General features: G+C 30.4%; 1 protein-coding gene and 1 pseudogene across 1 annotated transcript; both read right to left on the reverse strand.

Annotated features, from left to right (window-relative positions):
* Positions 1–1,968: 1,968 nt before the first annotated feature.
* On the reverse strand, positions 1,969–4,805 carry LOC128388378 (uncharacterized; annotated as a pseudogene).
* A 131-nt stretch (positions 4,806–4,936) lies between these two features.
* Positions 4,937–13,090, reverse strand: LOC128388377 (atrial natriuretic peptide receptor 2-like). The gene is made up of 18 exons (XM_053347764.1): positions 12,592–13,090; positions 11,374–11,492; positions 10,581–10,938; positions 10,323–10,472; positions 9,663–9,817; positions 9,186–9,416; positions 8,820–8,952; positions 8,665–8,746; positions 8,431–8,548; positions 8,297–8,353; positions 7,880–7,957; positions 6,772–7,316; positions 6,503–6,669; positions 6,042–6,375; positions 5,772–5,964; positions 5,477–5,651; positions 5,308–5,406; positions 4,937–5,215 (listed from the first exon to the last, which is right to left on the reverse strand). The coding sequence occupies exons 1-18, from the start codon at positions 12,845–12,847 to the stop codon at positions 5,034–5,036; spliced, it is 3,432 nt and encodes a 1,143-aa protein (XP_053203739.1). The 5' UTR covers positions 12,848–13,090; the 3' UTR covers positions 4,937–5,033.
* Positions 13,091–21,613: the final 8,523 nt, after the last annotated feature.

Here is a 21,613-nt window from a genome sequence, read left to right on the forward strand (position 1 = left end):
TATTCATTATTCGAATGTTTGGAAATCACATGAAGTTATTTTCGTATTCGATTCAATTTACACTTTGCTATTGCAACTGCCACAAAAATCTTGGCTAAATCTGCTGTCGTCCGACATATTCAAGAGAATCAGGCTCTAAATAGAGATATAATATTAGTGCCTATGAATAAAAATAAATGTCATTGGATTCTTGGTGCAATTGTTTGGAAGTCTAAAAGAATATACATATTTGATTCGTTAAATTCTGATGACTATTGGAATGATTTTCATTCGCTATTAAAAATCGTTATTTTGTCAACATTAATCGCTGGTAACAAACATACGCACTCGATAGTTAAACCCAAAGAGTAGAGAGAAAGAGACAGCACATAACAGAAAAACTATGAGGCAACATTTTTTTTGGTGTCGCGAGGTGGAGCCACTAGTAGAGTTGAAAAGAAAGAGAGAAAAGAAAGAGAAACATAGTAAACTCAATGCAGAACTCAAATCTAATTGTTTTAATGATTTTAACAATTTTTATAAATTAATTAAGTTAATTCTTAATGGTTTTATGCTCTTCGTCCACAATTTAAGGACACTGATCGGTTAATTGTTACTCGAGTCTTGGACAATAAAGTTTTTTTAAAATCAAATCGTCGAATATTTAAGAACAATTAGGTAAATTTTTACGATCGGTAACAATAATCAGCCCGAAAGTCTTAAACGCACTTTTCTAGGAAATATCTGTTTCGTTTATGATTTAATTCAACTTAATCGAATTAATTAGGAATTTTTAAACAAATCTTATAAATCAGACCTTTAAGATCAATTTAAATCAGAGCTAATATGTTCCATTCAATTGATTTATTATCTCAGTATAGATGTAGTGTATGTGTAAGTGTATACTTAAGAATGAACAAAAGTAAATAAAACCACACATAACAGCATAACTTATGAAATTCAAGAAATCGCCCAACTGTAGAACTTATTAAGACTCAATTAATTTATAAAAATTGTTAAAATCATTAAAAACAATTAGATTTGAGTTCTGCATTGAGTTTACTATGTTTCTCTTTCTTTTCTCTCTTTCTTTTCAAATCTACTAGTGGCTCCACCTCGCGACACCAAAAAAAATGTTGCCTCATAGTTTTTCCTTCCTGTGCTCTCTCTTGGTTTTTACTCTTTGGTTAAACCCAAATTCAGAGGAAGGATCAGAACTTTAATCTTGTTTAGATTAATTCAGAATAATGATAGTTCCAGATGATTATTTCCTCGTCTTTATTATTTGTTATTTATCTGATTTACTGATTCCTTGTTAATCCTTAAGTTGTTATAATACGAGTAAAGAATTTTCTTGCATAGTTTTAGTATATCGATCATGTCAATTCCTAAGAACTATTTGAAAATACGTAATTTACAACAAAGAATTTAATCTTATCTGAAGATTTAATGAATTCGTTATGGTGGTTGGGTAAATTTATCGAAATCGGTCTACGAACGATTCATTTCAAATCATCTTCGTTGGAAGCCACATGATAACCAATTTGAAATCTTAGATTCGTGTATTTCCCTTTTCTATCAATTCTTTTGAAATCGTTTTATCTTAGGCCTCATTTTACCTTTGAGTATTCGAAAATTCCCCGTTTGAGATTGTGAACATAACTACAATAAACAGAATATTGATCTGTTTATATATTAATAATTCATCGATTTACATGTATCTTCAATCGAGATTCTCGAACCTGTTTTCTCTCGTGTTCATTTATTCCAATTGAATCGTCGTTTATTTCAAGTTTTTATCAAAACCCTGCCCGTTTGATGTCATCCAGTTTCCCAAAGAAAACGTGTTCAGAAAGTTACTATCATGCTACAAGTGCAATTTTAGTCAGTTAATCTGATCAATTCAATTGTTTATTCTCATATAACAAAGATAACCTCTTAGAGCCAAGGAATTAACTTTGATTGAGGTGAAAAAAAGACCACCATTAATTATTGATCTTGAAATTTATTATTAATAATATAAGTAACAAGGTATATATTTCTTCAATATATTCAACAAAAATTATTATGTGTGATATATGTGATAATAACAATGAGAGTTGGGCAACAATTTAAATGATGAATAATATAAGATGAGATGAGATTAAATGAAGTTGAATAAATGCTCAGTTGTATCGTGAAAACGATATTGACACCGTAATGTTTAACCAAGAGGCTTTCACTTGATGAAATTTCCTGAAGTTTAGGATTATATTTAATTATATTGATATTTATCGGGTTCGATTTTCTTGCCATTTTCAAGATCATTAGCATGAGATTTCTCGCTCATTTCTACATTTCCATTTCCAATCGAATTTGGGTTATCACTTTCTGGTTTCTTTGTTGGTCCTCCCATCAGACTGACCAAATTTTACTAACCAAATGTGGCCTTTTAAATTTGACCCAAAGGAAAACGCTGAAAGGTATAATTGCGGCACAGGCACATATGGAAACATAGACCAGGATAGGAAGTCAAAGTTGCATTGAAAACTCTGATGAGAACCCAATCGGTTCCCAGGGTAGAATTGAACTGAATACCGATAACATACTGAAAACCCCACCAACTTCATCTCGATCGACAACATTACAAAGAAGTGATCTGACAGCGGCATTGAACAGAGTGAAAACACCCTGATAATGTAGCAGCTATAAAACCACCGGTGGCCAACCAGGAGCCGGTGATTGTTTGTTCAGCCGCATGGGAAACGATTGCGATTAGTCAAGGTTTATATCAGATACTCCAAGTCTCTGAATGAAAACTCGAGGCCAACCAATTGTATGAATGCTGGAATCACCCTGACGATTGCATGATACCTTGAATAATCGTAATTTGACCAACCATAAGCCTTTTGAGAAAACTGGAAGGTTATATTTCCTCGGAGAGACATTTCGATATGTAAAACAATCTCAGCACCGACAAAAGCAGTAGTACCTCTCTTCGTCCACCTTCACGCTCTTTGATCAATGTTCCGAAAAGTTTTTCTGAGCATCGATTGAAAAACTTTCGAAATAAATTCTTTAACTGGACCTTCGTATTCCTCAGATTTTGGGTTTCAACGATTTCTGTGTTTTAATAGGTAAATTATGTTTCGCATGATCAGGATTCTTTTAGCTCGTTTTTCATTCAACCTGTAAACCGTTGGTACTTTAATTATGAAAAATAAAACAGCAATTAGCTTGAATGTCAATGAGATGATGAACACTCCAAGATAATTGTGAAGTTGATTAGGAAACCAAGGTTTCTGATCAAGAATCCAACCTCCAGTGTACTGACCAGCAATCGACCCTAATCAAAAGTAAATGAAACAAATATAAAATCAAATTAAAATTAAAATCTTCTCAATTGATTTGTAACAATTAACTAAATACCTGTTAAACTGGCAACATCAATGGAAGCAAATTTAATAATCCGTTTCTCTGGTGGATTAGTCAATACAACGTAAGTTTGAAGGGCCATAAATGTATTTCGGATTGTACCAAATATCCAAGGTAAAAGGTCAACAACTAACACGGTTTTCGGATCTAAACAAAAAATATCGAAAATTATGTAATTCTTTTGATGATCTGTCCCCTAGCAGATTTCTGAACATAGAGAGTACGTGATTTCAATGAACGATTGGATTAGCTGATTAGCTAATCCTTGTGATTATAATTTAAGCCTACCAAGCATTTGAATTTATATCTACCTTGATTAGGTGAAAATCAGATCAATATTATCAATCAAAGTTGATCATCATTCAATGAATCAAATCAATGTCAACTTCTTAAAGTTGTAAACAAAACTTTTCGACTTTGATTTTTTTTTTCGAGTCTTGGATATTCAAAATTAGGAGAAAGGAAGTGAAAACAAAATACTCACCCAATTTGAAAAAGATTACATTTCCAATGAGTATGAATATCTGAAGAATACTGGAAATACATGGCATGGTAATAATGAACTTTAAGTGATTCGGATAGTTATTAATCCATGAACCTACGAACAGGGTTGTAGCTATTGATGGAAGTTTACTCAGCAGCGATCGATAGCTTGTAATTAACGAAGCTTGTTTTAGAATCATAGTTTTATTATCTGATTTATCATCAAGACAATCGTTTAATTTAAATCCAAATTGATTGAGACAAATTTTATCCTCAATCAGTTGAGTTACAACAGTTGATTGAACCGTTAATCCATACATGAACACCAGGTAAAAAAATTCCATATGAGAATCTTTCAGAATTTCAATCAGCGATTTTAATTTACCCATTTTCTTTCAACCCTTTTGTTGGTATTACAATTATGAATGAATGACGATAACGGTTAACACGGACTTGGACTTATATATATATTTCAACACACGTCAATCAATTAACACTGTAAGTAGACTTGATCGACCGCCGATCATCAACTGACTTAACGGTAAATTTATCTCTCATTTTAACAATTAACGTTCATTTTATACTTTTCTCTTCCATCTATCAATTAGAATTGTCATTAACAAAATGTGACGTTTAACATTCCAATAGAATCTTAATAATCTTTATCAAAGTCCTATGGATTAATAAGTTTATCCAGATATTTGATATTTTCTCAACAACAAGGTCTTACGATTTTCTTCATTCTTCTCTTTCAGCTGATTATCATGGTGATACAATTCAAACCACAGAATTGAATGAGTCTTAGTGAACAGAAAATTCTTTCACCATTAGTAATTTCAATCAATTTTGAAGCTTAAATCAAGTGCGAATTAAACATTCAAACCTCAACCGATAATAACAATTAACTAACTTTAGATTTCTAACTAATACCTAAATTTATCTCTAAATCAACACCAATTATGTGAATCTAAAAGTCACAGTCTAATATAAGGTCTGAATTTAATCCAAGAAATTATCGTTATCAGAATTTCTCAATAGAAAACTATTTATACTTTGATAAGAATAGAAAAAAGATTTAATCATTTCTTGTTAGCTTTACCGTAGATACACATTAATGATATAATATTTTAGAATAAGTTATTCAAAGGAATAAATTATCAACCATTAATTGATTGCTGAGTATCATGTTGCTGATTAATCGGAATCTCTTCATGGAGAAGCCAATAGGTTCTCATGATCCCTTTACCTTTTATTATAACATCTCCTCTTTCGGCTATGATAAATTGCTCGAATTTGTCCAGAAGCATTTTCGTTGCTGAACTTATATGAATTTTCAAAGCTAAAAGATTCATTGACATGAAGAAGAAAAATAAAAAATAAATTAACAAGATGATCCAAATCAATTAATTTGACTGGAACTTGATTATTCACCTTCTCCCGTCGATTCCATTCGAGACGCTGTATTAATAGTATCTCCAAACAGACAGTACCTTGGCCTCTTATTACCGACAACACCAGCACAACATGGACCTAATAAAAGAGACCAGTGGTCATTTATTGATATCATTCAGTTGGATAAAATTTCGAGCAATTTGTTTACCTGAATGTATCCCGATTCTAAGTTTCAATTTCTCATCTTTTCTGTGTCTTATAACGAACCCATCAACTGATCGTAATATTTGTAAGGACATTCGAGCAATTTGTCGAACATGTTCCGGTCCATTTCTTTCAGGTAAACCGGAAACAACCATATATGCATCGCCTATTGTTTCAACCTTTAAAAAATTTCGTAGTAATTAAAGAGATATTATTAGTTGATTATCATGATAGCAAATAACATCTATGCACGAAAGTCTAATCAACTAATTGATTGTTAAAGGTTCTCATCGTGTTACCTTGTAGACATCATAATCGGAAATGATTGAATCAAAGCAGGTATATAAATCGTTAAGGAAATTGACCACTTCAATTGGAGTGCTATCAGAACACATTGCTGTAAATCCAACGATATCACTGAAATAAACTGTCACAGAATCGTAATAATCAGGAATGACACTCTCTCCGATTTTCAATTGATTCGCAACTATCCTGAGTATTTCAGTGTGGAAAACAAAGTTGATTAGATGAAAATCGATATTGGAAAATTTTTCGAACTATTTTTTTACCTTGGTAGAATTTGATATAATAATTCTTCAGTTTTCTTCTTCTCTTCAGCAAGTTCTCCAGTTCTTTGTTCAACTATGGACTCCAACTCATTTGCATATTGTTCCATTCTTTGTAACAATTTCTCCGTTAGTGTAACATTTTCCAATGAATCATCATTCTGACCACTTAATCGAGCGATTAACCTGATCTCTCGCTTAATCTGATTAAAATCAGGCCTTGAATGAGGTTCACGAGACCAACATCGAACCATATGATGATAAAGCTCCTTATTTTCACATAAATCGAGAGGTACATCCGGTCTAAGATCGTGACGAACAACATTATTTGCGATTGCTATAAAAAAGTTCATCAGATTCAACGATTTACATTAATGACAAGCAATTTTTCATGAGAAACTCAAACGAAAAGTTCAACTGTAATAACTATGCTGTTTTCGAGATGATTTATCTTCTCAACTTACTCTGAATGTCCATACATAAAACATAAGGATGGAATGGAAATGATCGAGTGATAATCTCTTGTAATATAATCGAGTAACTGTAAACATCTGCCTTTTGTCCTCGATAAACGCAATCATAACAACGTCTCAGTTTGTACTTGGAAACTTCTGAACATCTACACCGAGTTCTAGTAAGTGAGAGATGACAAAAGGAATGGTCAAGAATCAGGTGAAGAAAAATGTTCGATGAAAATATTCCATGTATATGCATGTGTCGAATGTAATCTCACCTATTTCGAGCCTTTTCTACATCATTTATTCTAGTTGAGTTTTGATTCGATTTAGTATTAATGTCCTTGTTAAGTAAATCAGGTGATAGATAAAGTATCGAGTAAGGGTCAGAATGACCGCTGGAAATGATACCATTTGTTTCAACTGAGACAGTTAGATGAGGCTCAGTGTTGGAAGATATTGTCTTGATTGAACATTTATTCTGATTATGTTGATGTTCATGAGATGAAGGGTTTGATGAAGCTGCGATTCTAAGTTTCTCCAAACCAAAATCAGATAATTTGATACAAAATCTAGAATCAACTAAACAATTAGTCGACTTTAATCTTCCATGGTAAATGTGCTCGCTACTGTGAAGGTAACACATTCCAGCGATTATGTCATTAATCAAGGAAAATCGAAACATCCAATCCAAATTAAGAGAAAAGTTCATCAATAAATCACGTAATGAGCCTTTGGGACAGAATTCGGTTAAGATTACATTTGGAACATCAATACAAGCCCCAATGAAACGAGCCAAATTCTCATGGGAAGTCTCCCTGATCTAGAAAATAGATTTTTTTTTATAAAAGCGAAAAGTGAAGAGAGAAATTAATTAATCAGATCTGTGAATGGTAATCAATAAAATCTAATTCATGATTCCAGAATCACTTAATTCTAGAGTGAAGATTCATTGAGAAAAGAAGAAGAGAATTGATATAAGTCAACTGAATTTCCCAATATCCATGAATTATTGGTTAGCCATCTACAGGAAATTAGTTTCAACACATCGATCAAGGATTAATTTCAAAATGAGTTGACAAAGAAAAGACAATCTAATATATCCTGGAAATATTATTATTCTTGGTGAAATATTGGATAAATCTACTGATCTGATGGTGAAAAAAAAAGAAAATCATTTTCTTTATTGAATTTTCAACTCGAAAATTTTTTATTCTTTTAGATTGAATAGTTCAATTGGAATGGATTGAATCAAATTCTTGATAGATTAAGATAATTGTTTCAAATGATCATTTGATGGTAAAAGTTAACAAATTATCAAGAATCGATTGTGATTTTTAATAGAATATCAATTGGATTAATGGATTTAATTCATCCTTTACTTACAATTTTCAATTCCATGAGAATCTCCCTGGTGACCTCAATCCTTTGAGAAGGAAGTTTTTTAATGGCGACCCGATTACCCTAAGCCAAGCCAAAAGTTAGAGTTATAATCCTTTTGGGCCTATTAAAGGGGTTAGGATAATGTCCACATGATAGGTATTCGGTAAGCATGCAAATCCAATGTGATTGTGACGCAATTTTCACAGGTAAATGGTTAATCTTATCTAATCTGAGATCTAATTTACCACAAGGTCAATTTAGAGGTTAACAAAGATAAAGGTGAATATCTTGTTTGAATATAAAGAGATGAAGATGATACTTTATCTTTCTCTCCATTGGAAATCTACGATTAATCTCTGATAACAATTAAGTTAATCATCATACGAAAAGGTTAATGATAACAAACAGAAAATTAAATACCTTGTAATGGGCACATAAGATTTTTCCTTCATTACAACGCATCTCATTTAATTCACCCTGAATATATAATAACAATATTAACCAACAAGCACGAAATTAAATTAACATTAATCAACAATTGTTTCATTATTTACCTGACTTGATGTTGTAATTTTACTCATGAACGATTGTCGTGGACCATGGTCTAGAATAATGTCCTCCCAACGAACTTTCCAAGACATATTAGCCAAAGCAGCTTCCAATTTGACTTTACTAATACGATTAAAGGATAAACCCAATGAAAGAAGGAAAAAAAAAGTAAATCAGATTAGATTCAAATTGAAAAGGTCAAGAGAAATTAAATTCAACTGAATGACCACACTACTGACCGATAGATGAACAAAGAAGCTGTAAGAATAAGTGTAATTATAATCAAGAAAATGGTCAACAATATATTCCAATAGGGTAGATCTAAGTAAAATAAGTGTAAAGAATCATTTTAATTGTATGAAAAATTGTGGAAAATTGGACAAAAATTGATTACCCTGGTCACAAGTATCTCCATTGAATCCACACTCGGGAATGTCCATTGGTTTTACACCAAATTCACCCGGAGGCCATTTAATTTCTTTCTCTTTGGTGAACTTTTTGGTTGCCCCATAATAGCGTAAAACAACCTGAAGATTAAAGGTTAATTGAGTCAAAGTTAGAATTAGTTAATCACCCTGTATGTATTCATGTAACCTTTTTCAAAGATTAAATAAACATTGATCCAGGGTAATGATGTTTGAAAAGTAGATTAAGGTTGTTGTATCATTGTTTTACCTGATGGAGAGATTATCAAGGAAATGGGATAAAAGGTAATTTAATTGTCAAACATTGGAAAGTTAATTAAATGAACAAGACGAACCTCAAATAATCCATTATCAATATTGGTCTGGTCAAGAAGAGCATAATCAGCTATCCTATCACCTTCATCATCTATGGTTATATCTCCAGAAATACCATTAAGAGTTAAGTTTCTCATTCGCTGGACAAGAAGTTGACCATCATAGGGATTCTGATGGTCATTCAAAGTTTCCCTGATGGCTCGGCATAAAAGTAGAACTGAATCATGGAAACTTGCAGTAAAATAGTTTACCTTTAATTGTTGATTGATTGAAGAACCAAATCAAATTAAACAGAAATGAAAAGAAATTTGGTTTTTTTTTGTTCCATTAAAATTTAATCTCAATCATTTGTTGGATATGATTATCAATGGTAATCAATGATTGTCAAGTACATTAGCAATTTAATTGATAATGTTATTGGTTAACTGTGAGTTAATCACATAATCTGATTACATTGATTGTTTTTAATGGTTAATCTGTTGGATTTAAATTCTTACCACTTGTTCATTGTATTGATAATTGTAATCACGATCAGCTCGAGATTTAACTTCATCGGAAAAGTTTTTATAATGGTCACCCGGAGGTTGATTAAGGCTTACAATTAAAAGAGATTGATAAGCAATTTTTAATTGTGAACCAATCGATTCATCTTCTAAATGATTAGAAAACGAGACAACTTTTCAATTAGATTAACTGATTAGGTGTAATTATTTATTTAACAATCAATAAACAATGACCATGGATTAATCTTAATTAGATCAATATTGGTGCTGTTTTTTTTTTCATTCATTTACAAATGAAAAGTTTATATTGTTTTAGGAAACTGATAAACTTTCCAGTTCAATTGTATTTCTCATTAGCTAATACACAAAATAAGTAATAGTAAGTACCCTGTATATTAAGAAACATGGTCATTCAAATGGGAATACAGATGAATAATTAAAAATATCGATTCATTAATCTATGGTCAAGATAAACAAATATTCACCTTGGGTCAAGGGTAAGAGGTGGAGATTTGTTTTCTAACCGTAATAATAATAAATTGAAGTAATCGACTTACGATTAGGAATCAATTATTTATTTGATTATTATTATTGAAAAGGAAAATATCAAAGTTTGAAATGTTTACATATATAAATGAACGATAATTAACTTACCGACTCCTCGAGACCAACTCATATTTCCAAGAGCTTCAGCTTCAATTAGTTCTGGATAAATGAATACATAATCTCCTTGAGTCATTCCCTGTTGATGAGCTTTCAATAAGATAGTTCTAACATCTTTATCTCCACCCAAAATAATGATAACTGTCAAGAAGAAGAAGAAGAAGAAGAAGAGAATAAAATTTAATTATCTTTATACTTGTTGACCTCTATTCTAATTATTATCAAGGTGTAACTTATTATTATTTATACTTCGAGAGCAAGTGGTCATCCTTTCCAATACTTTACCAATATTTGTAAGAATATTTTTATCAGAATCACGAAAATAAGTCTCACGACAAGAGCATTTAAAATGTGAATATTTAGGCCATTTAAGAAGTTTCAAAAGTACATCGGCTAAAGTATTGTAATAAACGTCACCGTATCTGTAGACAAGGCCAAAAGTTGACCATTTAAAATAATCGAGAAATGCCAATATCGCTCGAGCCTTATCCTTCATATCGTATGAGAGTCGTATCAGTGAATTTAAATCTGACCTGTGGCTCAAAATTATATCCCCAAGTCCAGTTAATATTGGAATATGTTTATAAGCGGCAAGTTGAGAGACCGACTAGTATTTGGATAAGAAATAATATTTATCGTTTTTGGGGGGAGAAAAAAAGTTCGAGAAAACAATTGTTGATCAAAAGAGGGGAAAATGGTATTAGTTTTGTTTAAACTGTATTTTCTGTCAAGGATTCAAGTTCATATTCATGGTGTTTATCTTCATAATGATAACTTCAGGGATACATCATTTGCACTCAAGTGTTTCATTTTCCGTTATTCTCTGAACTATTATCGACTAATGATGGATTCCAGATCCATGAGAATAAATAAACTTACTGAAAAAATAAAAGATCCTATTGGATTATTGATGAACTCGAACCTTGCAAGATAAAATATGATATTCAAGTTCGTTTATAAAAGTGTGAATTTCTATTCTCGTTTTCATTTTTATATCTCGATTATCCGTATGAACCTAAATTGTGAATAATTTTTCGATTACCTGAAGATCATTACTACAAGCTGGTCCAACGAAACCAACAAGATTATCCTTGTATTTTTCCAATAGATCATAAGCTCGACCAATTGCTTCTCTTTCCTTACATGTACCATCATAATAACCTTTAAAAGAAAAGTTGTTTACCGTTATGATTTTCGAACATGAATTTTTCATTAAATCTTCATTATCATCCCAAGAATTCAATATTTATCAAATATCACAACTGAACGAAACTCAATGTAATAAAAATCTTCGAAAAAAAATGAAAATTCTCAATATAATAATATCATAAAAGAAAATGAGATTAATCAAGTTCGAGATTCTGTCTACAATTCTGCAGTACGAATTTTCATATCAAGGTCAGAAGAAGATTACAAGATCAATGAACAATCAGTTAATCGCCTCGAGGTGATGATAAGCTCAATTTACCATAGAATCAAACCAATGAAACTTTAGTTCTTATCCTATTGGTTCACTTCGAGAGTAAATTTCGATCTAATATTTGATGCACTTTACAAGTTCGAAGTTCGAAATTATTGATCCACCACTGAAAGTTCGTGATAATCTTTATTAAGTGATTAACTTTACCACTATGTTGGAATTAAATAAGCGATTGTTTGACTTTCCTACTAATAGTATTTAATTTTTCTAATGCAATAACATTAATCTTACAATTCTGCTTAAAGTGCAACTTTTTTACTCTCCCATTAACTGAATTAATCCAGTAAATGGAAATAGAGTAAAATTAACTTTTCCAATTCGTTCATGTCGCAAATATGTTTCAATAGATTCTCAATTGTCTTTAAACATTTTGATTAATTATTTGCTAACATTGATCGTTGATTATTCTTGTGTGTTTATCAATGCGTTCAAGCAATTATAATCTCGAAACAATTAACACTTTGTGTGAGAGAGAGACTGTAACAATTACTAAGTTGATTTACTATCATGTTCCTTTGTTAGCTTGTTAATTGCATTGGAAATTGATGATCCATCGAATTTATTATTATTTCCGTCAAACGTTTTCTATTAGTTCTAATTATGTTCTAAATTATGTTTACTAGTTTATGATGAAAAAACTTATTGGAATATTTGTTATCTCTCTCTTATTTATGTCATGTCTTTATTGATAATATGAGTTAATTAATCTAATCTTGATGATGGAATAAATAATCGAAATGAAATTTGTCTGTATTGATTTCGAACTTGTTTCGAACTTACCTTCTTTCGTTATTAGATTAATATCATAGTATCTTTGACACTTTTCTCTTGCAATGTCAATCGCTGGTCCAATATGTACAAGATCAAATCGAACAGCATCTTTTTCGTATCTTTTAACCATTAATATTCCAACATTGAAAGTGTCATTTTTGGCATTTAATTGGATCGAATTGTTCATTAGGTCGGATTTGATGGAAGATAATAAATGAAACAAGAAAATGTAATAATAATGTACATAAGTTGTTAATGAATTCATAATGATGATGAATGAATCGAGAGCAATATCACATTATTAGTTTTGTAGTTGTAACCAAACTACATGATGTTAATTTTAGATATAAAAAACTATTTCTTGGTGTTGTTTCAATACATGTAAATTGAATAGATATGAATCTTACTCAAGAACTTGTAAGAGTTGAAAAGAAAACAATAAAGTTCAGTTTATCTTTTATAAACACAAACAGAATTCGAGAATTGCAATAAACTCATGAACTGTTCTGCCAAATGAATGAAGAAGATGAAAACCTGGATTTCATCTTCTCATTTTCTCATCGTCGTCATCATCATCATCATCTCGATTCCATCATGAGCTCATTCTGTCTGACTCAGTTTCATACTCATCATCAACTCGAAGGAGAGAAAGAGAGTTACAATTTCTCTACTTGTTTTCTCTTGGAGCTTTTATTTCATTTCTCTTTTCCAATCGAAACTATTACTTGGCAACATTGTTACTTAATTCACTTCCTTTTCAAGATGAACAATTCGATTCTACAATGGCCACATAAAATTTCAAATTTCGAACATTCAAATATTCAAATAGATTATCGGATTTAAAGTACACCATGGACTTATTAAATTCTGACTCGATGTGTAGTTTGATTTATCGATTTATGGGTCAATTGTTGCTCGGCCCTATGGGTTGAAATTTTTACTTCGAGTTCAAATAAACTAACGAAAAAGATCATAATCTATGGCTATTGCTCGATGAGAATGGTACATATTAACAATAAGTAAATTGTTAGTTAATTTTAAAATATATTCGTTGGTCTAAGGATGCGATTTATTAGAATATTATCTGCGCTTTTCTATCTTCTGTGTTTCTGTGGTTGTTTTTATCAATTGTATCATATAAGTAATAATTATTTTCGATACAAAATTCGTACTGAAACATCGTTCAAAGCTCCTCGAGAAATCGAGTTGCCTGCGATAGATTTTGCTATACCCATTCCAAGTGTACTGAATTTTACCGCATTCAGAGCCAAGTATCCAAGCAGATTAAACGACATATGTAATCAAATTACCGTTGGTGGTAAAAAAAATGTCAAAATTTGTGAAAATCTTTTCAAAAAATCAAGGCTCGTGGGTCCGGCTATTGAAAGCATAATAACCGTTGAAGATATTACGAAACTTTCAATAGATACAGCAAAAGATGCTCTTAATTACGTAGTTAGTGGACCAAAAGAAAATTTGGTGGAAAATCATTGCAAGATTGACCGATACTTCAATTCTTTAACAGTATTCATGAGATTTTCGTGTTTGAATAATTCAATTCCAATTAAAGTTAAAGCAAATGATCTGATCAACACGGATTCGATTTTTGCATCAATCGGACTTAATGTTAATCTTACATTTTTCGGGATTCGCCTAAGCCATCCCAATATTGGAATCGATAGCAGATTCGATCGGTATAAGCTAATCAATCTGAAACCTTCGATGATCACATTGATGCGAATTGAATTCACCAAGTATACGACAAACTTACTTCCATCACCATATGAGTCTCATTGTGTCGACTACAATAGACAAGTAACAATGGAACAGTGTTTGAATGATGCCATGTTAAACGCACCAAACGCAAGTCTATTCCATGCGACTGTCCAACCTTTCGGTCTTCATCCTGGACATTTGAAATTTTCGTTTGATGAATCGTCTCTACCCAGGAAAGTTTACCTCGACTGTCTATCTAGATCTCGATACAATGAATGTTCATCAATCGATTATAAAACGTTCATTGATATGAGTTCTGAGTATTCTGATCTTCAATACTTAGCAATCACCTTACAACCTGATACACCCAATGCGATTATGACTGAACACCCAAAGCAAACTTTCAGCGAGTACGTAATATTTGTTGGAAGTGTTCTCAGTACTTGGTTTGGTATATCGGTTATAAATCAATTGATTCTAACATTAAGATTCATTGAAAAAATTATTCACTACCCGGATTGAGAGATTAGCTTAAAATTGTCAGATTAATGATGTAAACTTTTTAATCTTTCATTGTCAATAAACATTAATAGTTTATTATTTCAGATTGAATTTGGTGTATTACAATTTAATTCATTTTTTCAAAGAAGTTGATTGTAAGTTAATGGTAATCTAATGTCATCTTAACTCTAATCAAATGTACTGAATTAAATGTTACTCTATAGATGTGACTAGAGGTTGATTTTCAATTAACTGAAATTTAACTCATCTCATGGTCATTCAGAGTTGGTCATTTACGATTATCTTTAGATCAATTATCGACTCCAATTGATTGAAAGGTTTGTTTGCAATTGAATAGTCATCATATTGAATTGAATTTACTCTGAGTTCTTGATGGATTGATATTCGATATTCAGTATTCAGTATTTAATTTAATTCATTTTCTTATCAGTTATTACTTTTAATGTATTAAAATGCGTTTGGTAAAGATATTATCAGTGATTTTCTATGTACTATGTTTTTCTGGTTGCTTTTATCAGTTACATCATTTAACTGATTCTTTCCTGAAATTTAAAATTCGCAGTGAATCAGCTTTCTATTCACCTGAACTGATTGACTTTCCAGCGATAGATTTTGCTATTCCAATTCCAAACGTTTTGAACTACGAATTGTTTGAAAGAAAAAATCCAAAGTTATTAGATAAATTATGTCAATCAACAGGAATGAATTCAAATGGAAAATGTAATATTACCAAAATTAAACAAAACAGTAAAGTATTTAGCTCGGTAATTTCCAATTCTCTGGATGCTGGAGATCTCCACGGAATATTATTCAATCCTAAAAAAGCTATTAAATTTATCAAAATAGCCACGGAAAAAGATGACCAAGTAGAAAAGTATTGTAATGCTATCTCATATTTCAATTCTTACATGATTTACATGAGAATATCATGTTTGAACGGTTCTGACCTTTTGAAAGTGCATACAGATGATTTAAGTAGCTCACTTTCAGTACTTAGTGAGATTGTGATCGGTTTCAATTTCACATCTTTCGGATTACGATTGAGTGAAGCTATTAGTCCAATAGAAGTTGGAATTTCTAAATATCATCAGATCGAAATACAATCGGGAGTTATGAATATCCTAAACATTGGTTTCACCAAATACACAATCAAATCATTACCTTCACCATATGAATCTCACTGTCGTGATTACAATAAAGCATATACACAAGGACATTGTTTAAACCAGAAAACGCTCAACTCGCCGAAACCCAGTCTATTTCATGCAACGGTTCAACCTTTCAACTATTATCCAAATGATATGAAATTTTCTGGATCAGAACCAACATTACCTGAAAGCGATCTTCTTGACTGTAAGGAGAGAGCGAAATATAATGAATGCCGAACAATTAATTATAGAATTGATATCGATGTTTCTCACGAAAATGCTGGTTACTCAGCTCTTGTTATTCTTATAGATCCTATTCTACCAGAATCGATTTATGCAGCTTATCCTGAACGAACTCTGGCTGACTATTTAATATTTGTCGGCAGTATTCTTGGTACATGGTTTGGTGTTTCCGTTATAAGTCAATCGATTGCTTTCGTTAAAATGATTGAAAAAATTGTCAATTATCGATCGATTATTGGTAATTATGATCATGTTACATTGGAAACACTTTCGACAGTCCAGCCATCTCACATAGTAATTAAATAGCAATACTGTCTAAAGAACTTTACTTATGATTACTCAAAGAATTGACAAGTTATCAACGAAATAAATTTACTTCATCAATCATCATCCAGAATGGGGAAAAAAAGACGCACAATTATCTTGAAACTAACATTTATCACAATAGAATTACAATGTTATAGTCCATTATATGTTCATAAAGTTTCGTCTTGAATAAAATTCGCATGATTAATTATTTAAGAAAAAATATATCTCCATTCAATTCAGCATTATTATATTTCTATTCAAAATTATATACTTTTCCTCTATTGAACAATTGATTAACGCAACAAAAAATTAATAGAATATAATTAATAGAAGATAAAATCGGTTAATTCTTAAAACTATTGATTCTTTACAATCTACAATTGCAAATTTCTCTGTATATTAATCGAGACAGTGAACATTTTGATCGGAATTTTCAATTCAATTAATCGAGTTGATAAAAGTTTCGAAAAGTTTTTTAATCAACTTGAATATTTTTCTCTATTTTCTCCTCAATAGATGGCGTTAGCTTCTGATCGGATTTTTCCATTCACGAACTTTTCAGTTCCAATGAATTTTTCCTCAATGTTATCGAAAGTTACTCGAAATAGAATAAAATTAACTCAGAGACGATTGGTAGTGAATATTCACTGGTAATCGACCACAAATCTTAAATTTTCATTAGGAAATAATCAACTTATAAGATGAAAAGTTCATACAAAATCGATAAAAAAAATAATCGATCCAAACTATTTACATTATTGAATTGTAACAATATTAACACATAGATTGTTATCAGAGTAAAACAATAATTAAAACTAACGAAAATTTAACACGTCTAATATTGAAACATTGAAGATCTAAATATAACAATTAACTTTCAACGATTTCCTTTAATGTAAATTATAACAATAATTAGTTTGTTTTCCTTAGAGATTATGTTTCATTGTAATTCAATTGTATTAAGATTTTCTTGGAACGACAAATTAATAATAAATTTCTAAATCAATTTCTTTATTAATTAATTAGTACCTGGAAGTATTTTCTAAAAATATTACTGTATATGAACTCTAATCTTTCATCTCAACATTAGAATGAAAATTTAATTGATTTACCAATAATCGTGATATCATTCAACTTACATATGTAAATGTCTTAGATATTATAATATGAACTTTTACTTGGATAAAGTGTATTGATAATTGTTCATTAGATAGAAATCATGATAAGTTGTAATTTGATGAAATTATTTCATCTAATAATCGGATGGCCATCAGATGATGTGAGTGATTCGTTGGCTAGAAAATGTTTCAATCGTTTCAAAATGTCTGGTCGATTGTTGCTAATTTTAGATGATACAAAATGTTCATCTGATCATAACAGATTATTCATAATTTTATCGATAAGTGTTGATGTTTCTTGTGTAATTTCAACACTTCGATTAGGCTTAACCAGTTTGGTCCATGATAAGTTGACCAAAATTTTACTGGGTGACTTTTTTATCGGCCTAAGTCACGAACATGCTTTTCGAATACTTGGTTTAGTTGGATTCATTTGCCTTGGATTTTTTCGAGCCTTCGCATGTCACACAATCAGATCAAAATCTATCGATTGGTACAATCAAATTGATTCAGCTTTTCAACAGAAAACGTTGTCAGCCCAATTATTGGAAATTTCTCCCGATCATCTGATGTTGTTCAAGAAATTGATCGTCTACTTATCTCGACAGTTTCCTCTAATCTCCACAGCGAATAGTTCAGTATGGTTAGCCTGTGGTATTTATTTCGTAATCACTAACCCGATTACCAAAGAATCGTATACATCATTAGCGATATTTATCTTTTGGACTTTAACGCTCTTTTATGGGGTCGTATTCATAGTTCCAGGGGTTTTATGGTTGGCCTTTTGGATAACAATCTTAATCTGCTATTATCATTGTCGCCTGAACACTTCATGGGATGTGACCGAATCAATGATGAAATCGGAATCGTGTAAAAGTTTATCAACTTACTCATTTTATTCTGGACAAATAGCCTTACTATCAAGCCTTGAATTGAGGAATCGTTCAATGAGATACATTTTCTTTGTCGGCTATCACACAGTGACCTTCATCGGAAACCTGGCCTTGTTATATTCATATTTTGCTATTTTCGGAATGCCCTTTGTCGACCGAGGTCTAGGAATACTTGGTTTCAATACTATCGCTACTATCGCAATCGCCTCTCTATTAGCAGCGAAAATGATTGATAAAGTAAACGAAATTCAATCCATGATAATTTTTCACCTTTAATCATCTAATAAAATTGATTAATTTTCTTGCAAACCTACAGATTCAATTGTCTTACAATGGTTATCATAAAATCATCATCATCAACTATCAAAGTAATTTAAGATCTAAATTAAAGGTAAATTATCCTTCAATATTAAATCGATAAAATCATTTAGAAGATTAGATTTTAAATTCTAATCCATTTATAGTCTTTGGATTTACTAGAAATGTTTATCGATTCAAATGGACATCAAATCGGATTCTCGATTGGTGATAGTTTCACCATGGACGATTACTCTTTCCTTATTGTAAGATTATCTCTAATCCCCTTTGATATTAATCTATTTGATTATGTAACCGATATTTTTGAATCTTATTCTTTTAGTATCTTCTTGAAAATTGCTCAACAATGATGCTTTTAATTTGTAATCTCCAAGGATTATTAAGTCCTGATCGCCAATGATAATCCAGTTACAACAATCGAGCAGATAATTGCTGTTAATTTATATCTAAATTATTGTTAATCATCTTGTTTAAAATAAGATTATGATATGAAATGTGTTATTTCATTGGCTCATTCAATTAATATAATCAAAATCAGTTGAGTTTATCAATGAAATTGTGTTTACGAAAAAAATATTTTGAGAGAGATGATCGATCATTAAATCAACTGTCGATAATATTTGATTGAATAACAGTAATTCATAAAAGAAAATAGATTTATCTTGATTGTAACAATTTAATTTAACTCTTATTTTTTTTTCTCTTCCTTTTCATTGAGAACACAAATTGATTCAGTTATATACCTTTCATCATCTTCGCCATCAGTCAACCATGGGATCGAAATTCAAAATTAACTTCCTACTAAATTTATCCAACATTTTCCAACGTTTAAATGAATACAATTAGTAAATTGATTTTGTGTGTTACTAATAAACTGATCAATTAACTTAAATATTGGTTTTCTTTTACAATTTCCAATAGATTGATGTTTAAATACAATATTTGGTGATACCTTTTTTAATATGAGAGTAGGAAGATAATCAGTAAAAAGGTATTTAAGTTTTGGATTTACTATTAATTGTATTAGATGAATCGATGAACAATCAATTAATCCAGTTTCTTCATGATCATAAATTAAAACATGGGAACTTGATTTTAAAATAACATTTTGATTAAAAATAAATGAACACAATTTGAAACAATTGACAATGAAAAATGAAAACAACAACAACAATCAATCAATCAATCAATCAGTCAATGGGCTTAACCATTTAAAGACTGTCATCTAATTTAATTTTTGTCAATCGCAGGGTTTAAATGAGTATTAAATTGTCAACAATTTAACAAATAATGAACAGCTAATAATCAATTGTTATTTTAAATCACGTTTCTAAAACTTATTATCTCAATTTCTGTGATTAAATTAACAATTTCAATTAATAAAAAAAAACTTTACCTTTTCCGGTCAATAGGTTGTCAGGTAAATTGTAATTGTGGTCATTTGGTTAATTATAAATCAATAGTAGTAGTAGTAGTAAACAAGCAAACTTAATCAATTGATTTACATTTACAATAGTTAAATTAACTCATGCTGGTCAAAACTAAATTACATCTATCCATGTACTTTATTGACCATTGGTCAGTTATAATTGACTTTTTGTTAAACACTCCAAGTATACATATCTTATATATATATATTTGTACGGAAGTTAATTATTAGGAATTAATAATTTTGTGATTTAATGTTATTATCACGATTTAAATTGTAAGGTTTAATCATAGGAAATGAAATGAAAAGTTGACCTACTTTCCGATAAGATTATTATTTACATTTAACTTTTCTGTTGTTGATAAAATAATTGATTCTATTATCTAATACGATTCCTTGATTATCGGTAAAATGACCTTCATCATCAATAATAATAATAATAATAACAATCTAATTCCATTGATTTGATTGATTGTAAAAAGGTAAGCAGATTAAGATTATACAGATTAGAGTTGATTACAAGTCGATAATTAGTATCATTAAAACAACAACAACAACAATTAACTATCGAGTAAAAGTTTTGTTATTGTTTCGAGTTTTTTTTTGTTCATCTTCGATATTATTATTATTATTATTGAATTCGGGTCGATATCTTTCAGGTTAATTAGATTGTTTTTCTTTAATCATTTGAAAGTGAAACTGTTTACTACTCGTGATTCTGGGTTGAAATGGTCAATTTTCTGTTTATAAATAGAGACCAGACAACCTTGTTTAGGCTTTGACCATTAAGTGACCAGGCCTTAAAGCGATAGGCCAAATGATTTTTGCAGATTCTTTTCCGTTTTTTTTTTCCTTACCTGAATTTATATAAATAAAATGTAAATACAGTTTCTTGTTCAACAATTACCTTAATTGTTGCTTTTCACTTTGTTATGGTAATTTAAATTGGAAACGATAAACAAGATGATTAGTCTAATTGTTACGAAAAATAAACTAATTCTGAAAGTTTATTTATTTTTTTTTACTCTGATTCGTTAGTTGTGTAATGTTTTGTTCATTGTAATAATTTAAATTGGCTAATCTAAAGTTTGAATGTAACAATTTATTAATTGTCTGTCTATTATTGATGATGATGATTTCTAACAAAATTTATGATAATCTTTAAATTTAAATTGTTGAAATTAGGTTTAAGATTGTAAAGTCTATTTAATAGTAATTTGATTGAGTGTGAATAATTTTAATAACAATATTGATTGATTATCGGATTAACTTTGGTGTTAGATGATCAATTATCAAATCTAATTGTGGTCAGTTAATTGTTACTTGATATTTTCT

Source organism: Panonychus citri, unplaced genomic scaffold (genome assembly GCF_014898815.1).
Source record: "Panonychus citri isolate SS breed McGregor unplaced genomic scaffold, ASM1489881v1 Contig00098, whole genome shotgun sequence".
NCBI classification, from domain to species: Eukaryota; Metazoa; Arthropoda; class Arachnida; order Trombidiformes; family Tetranychidae; genus Panonychus; species Panonychus citri.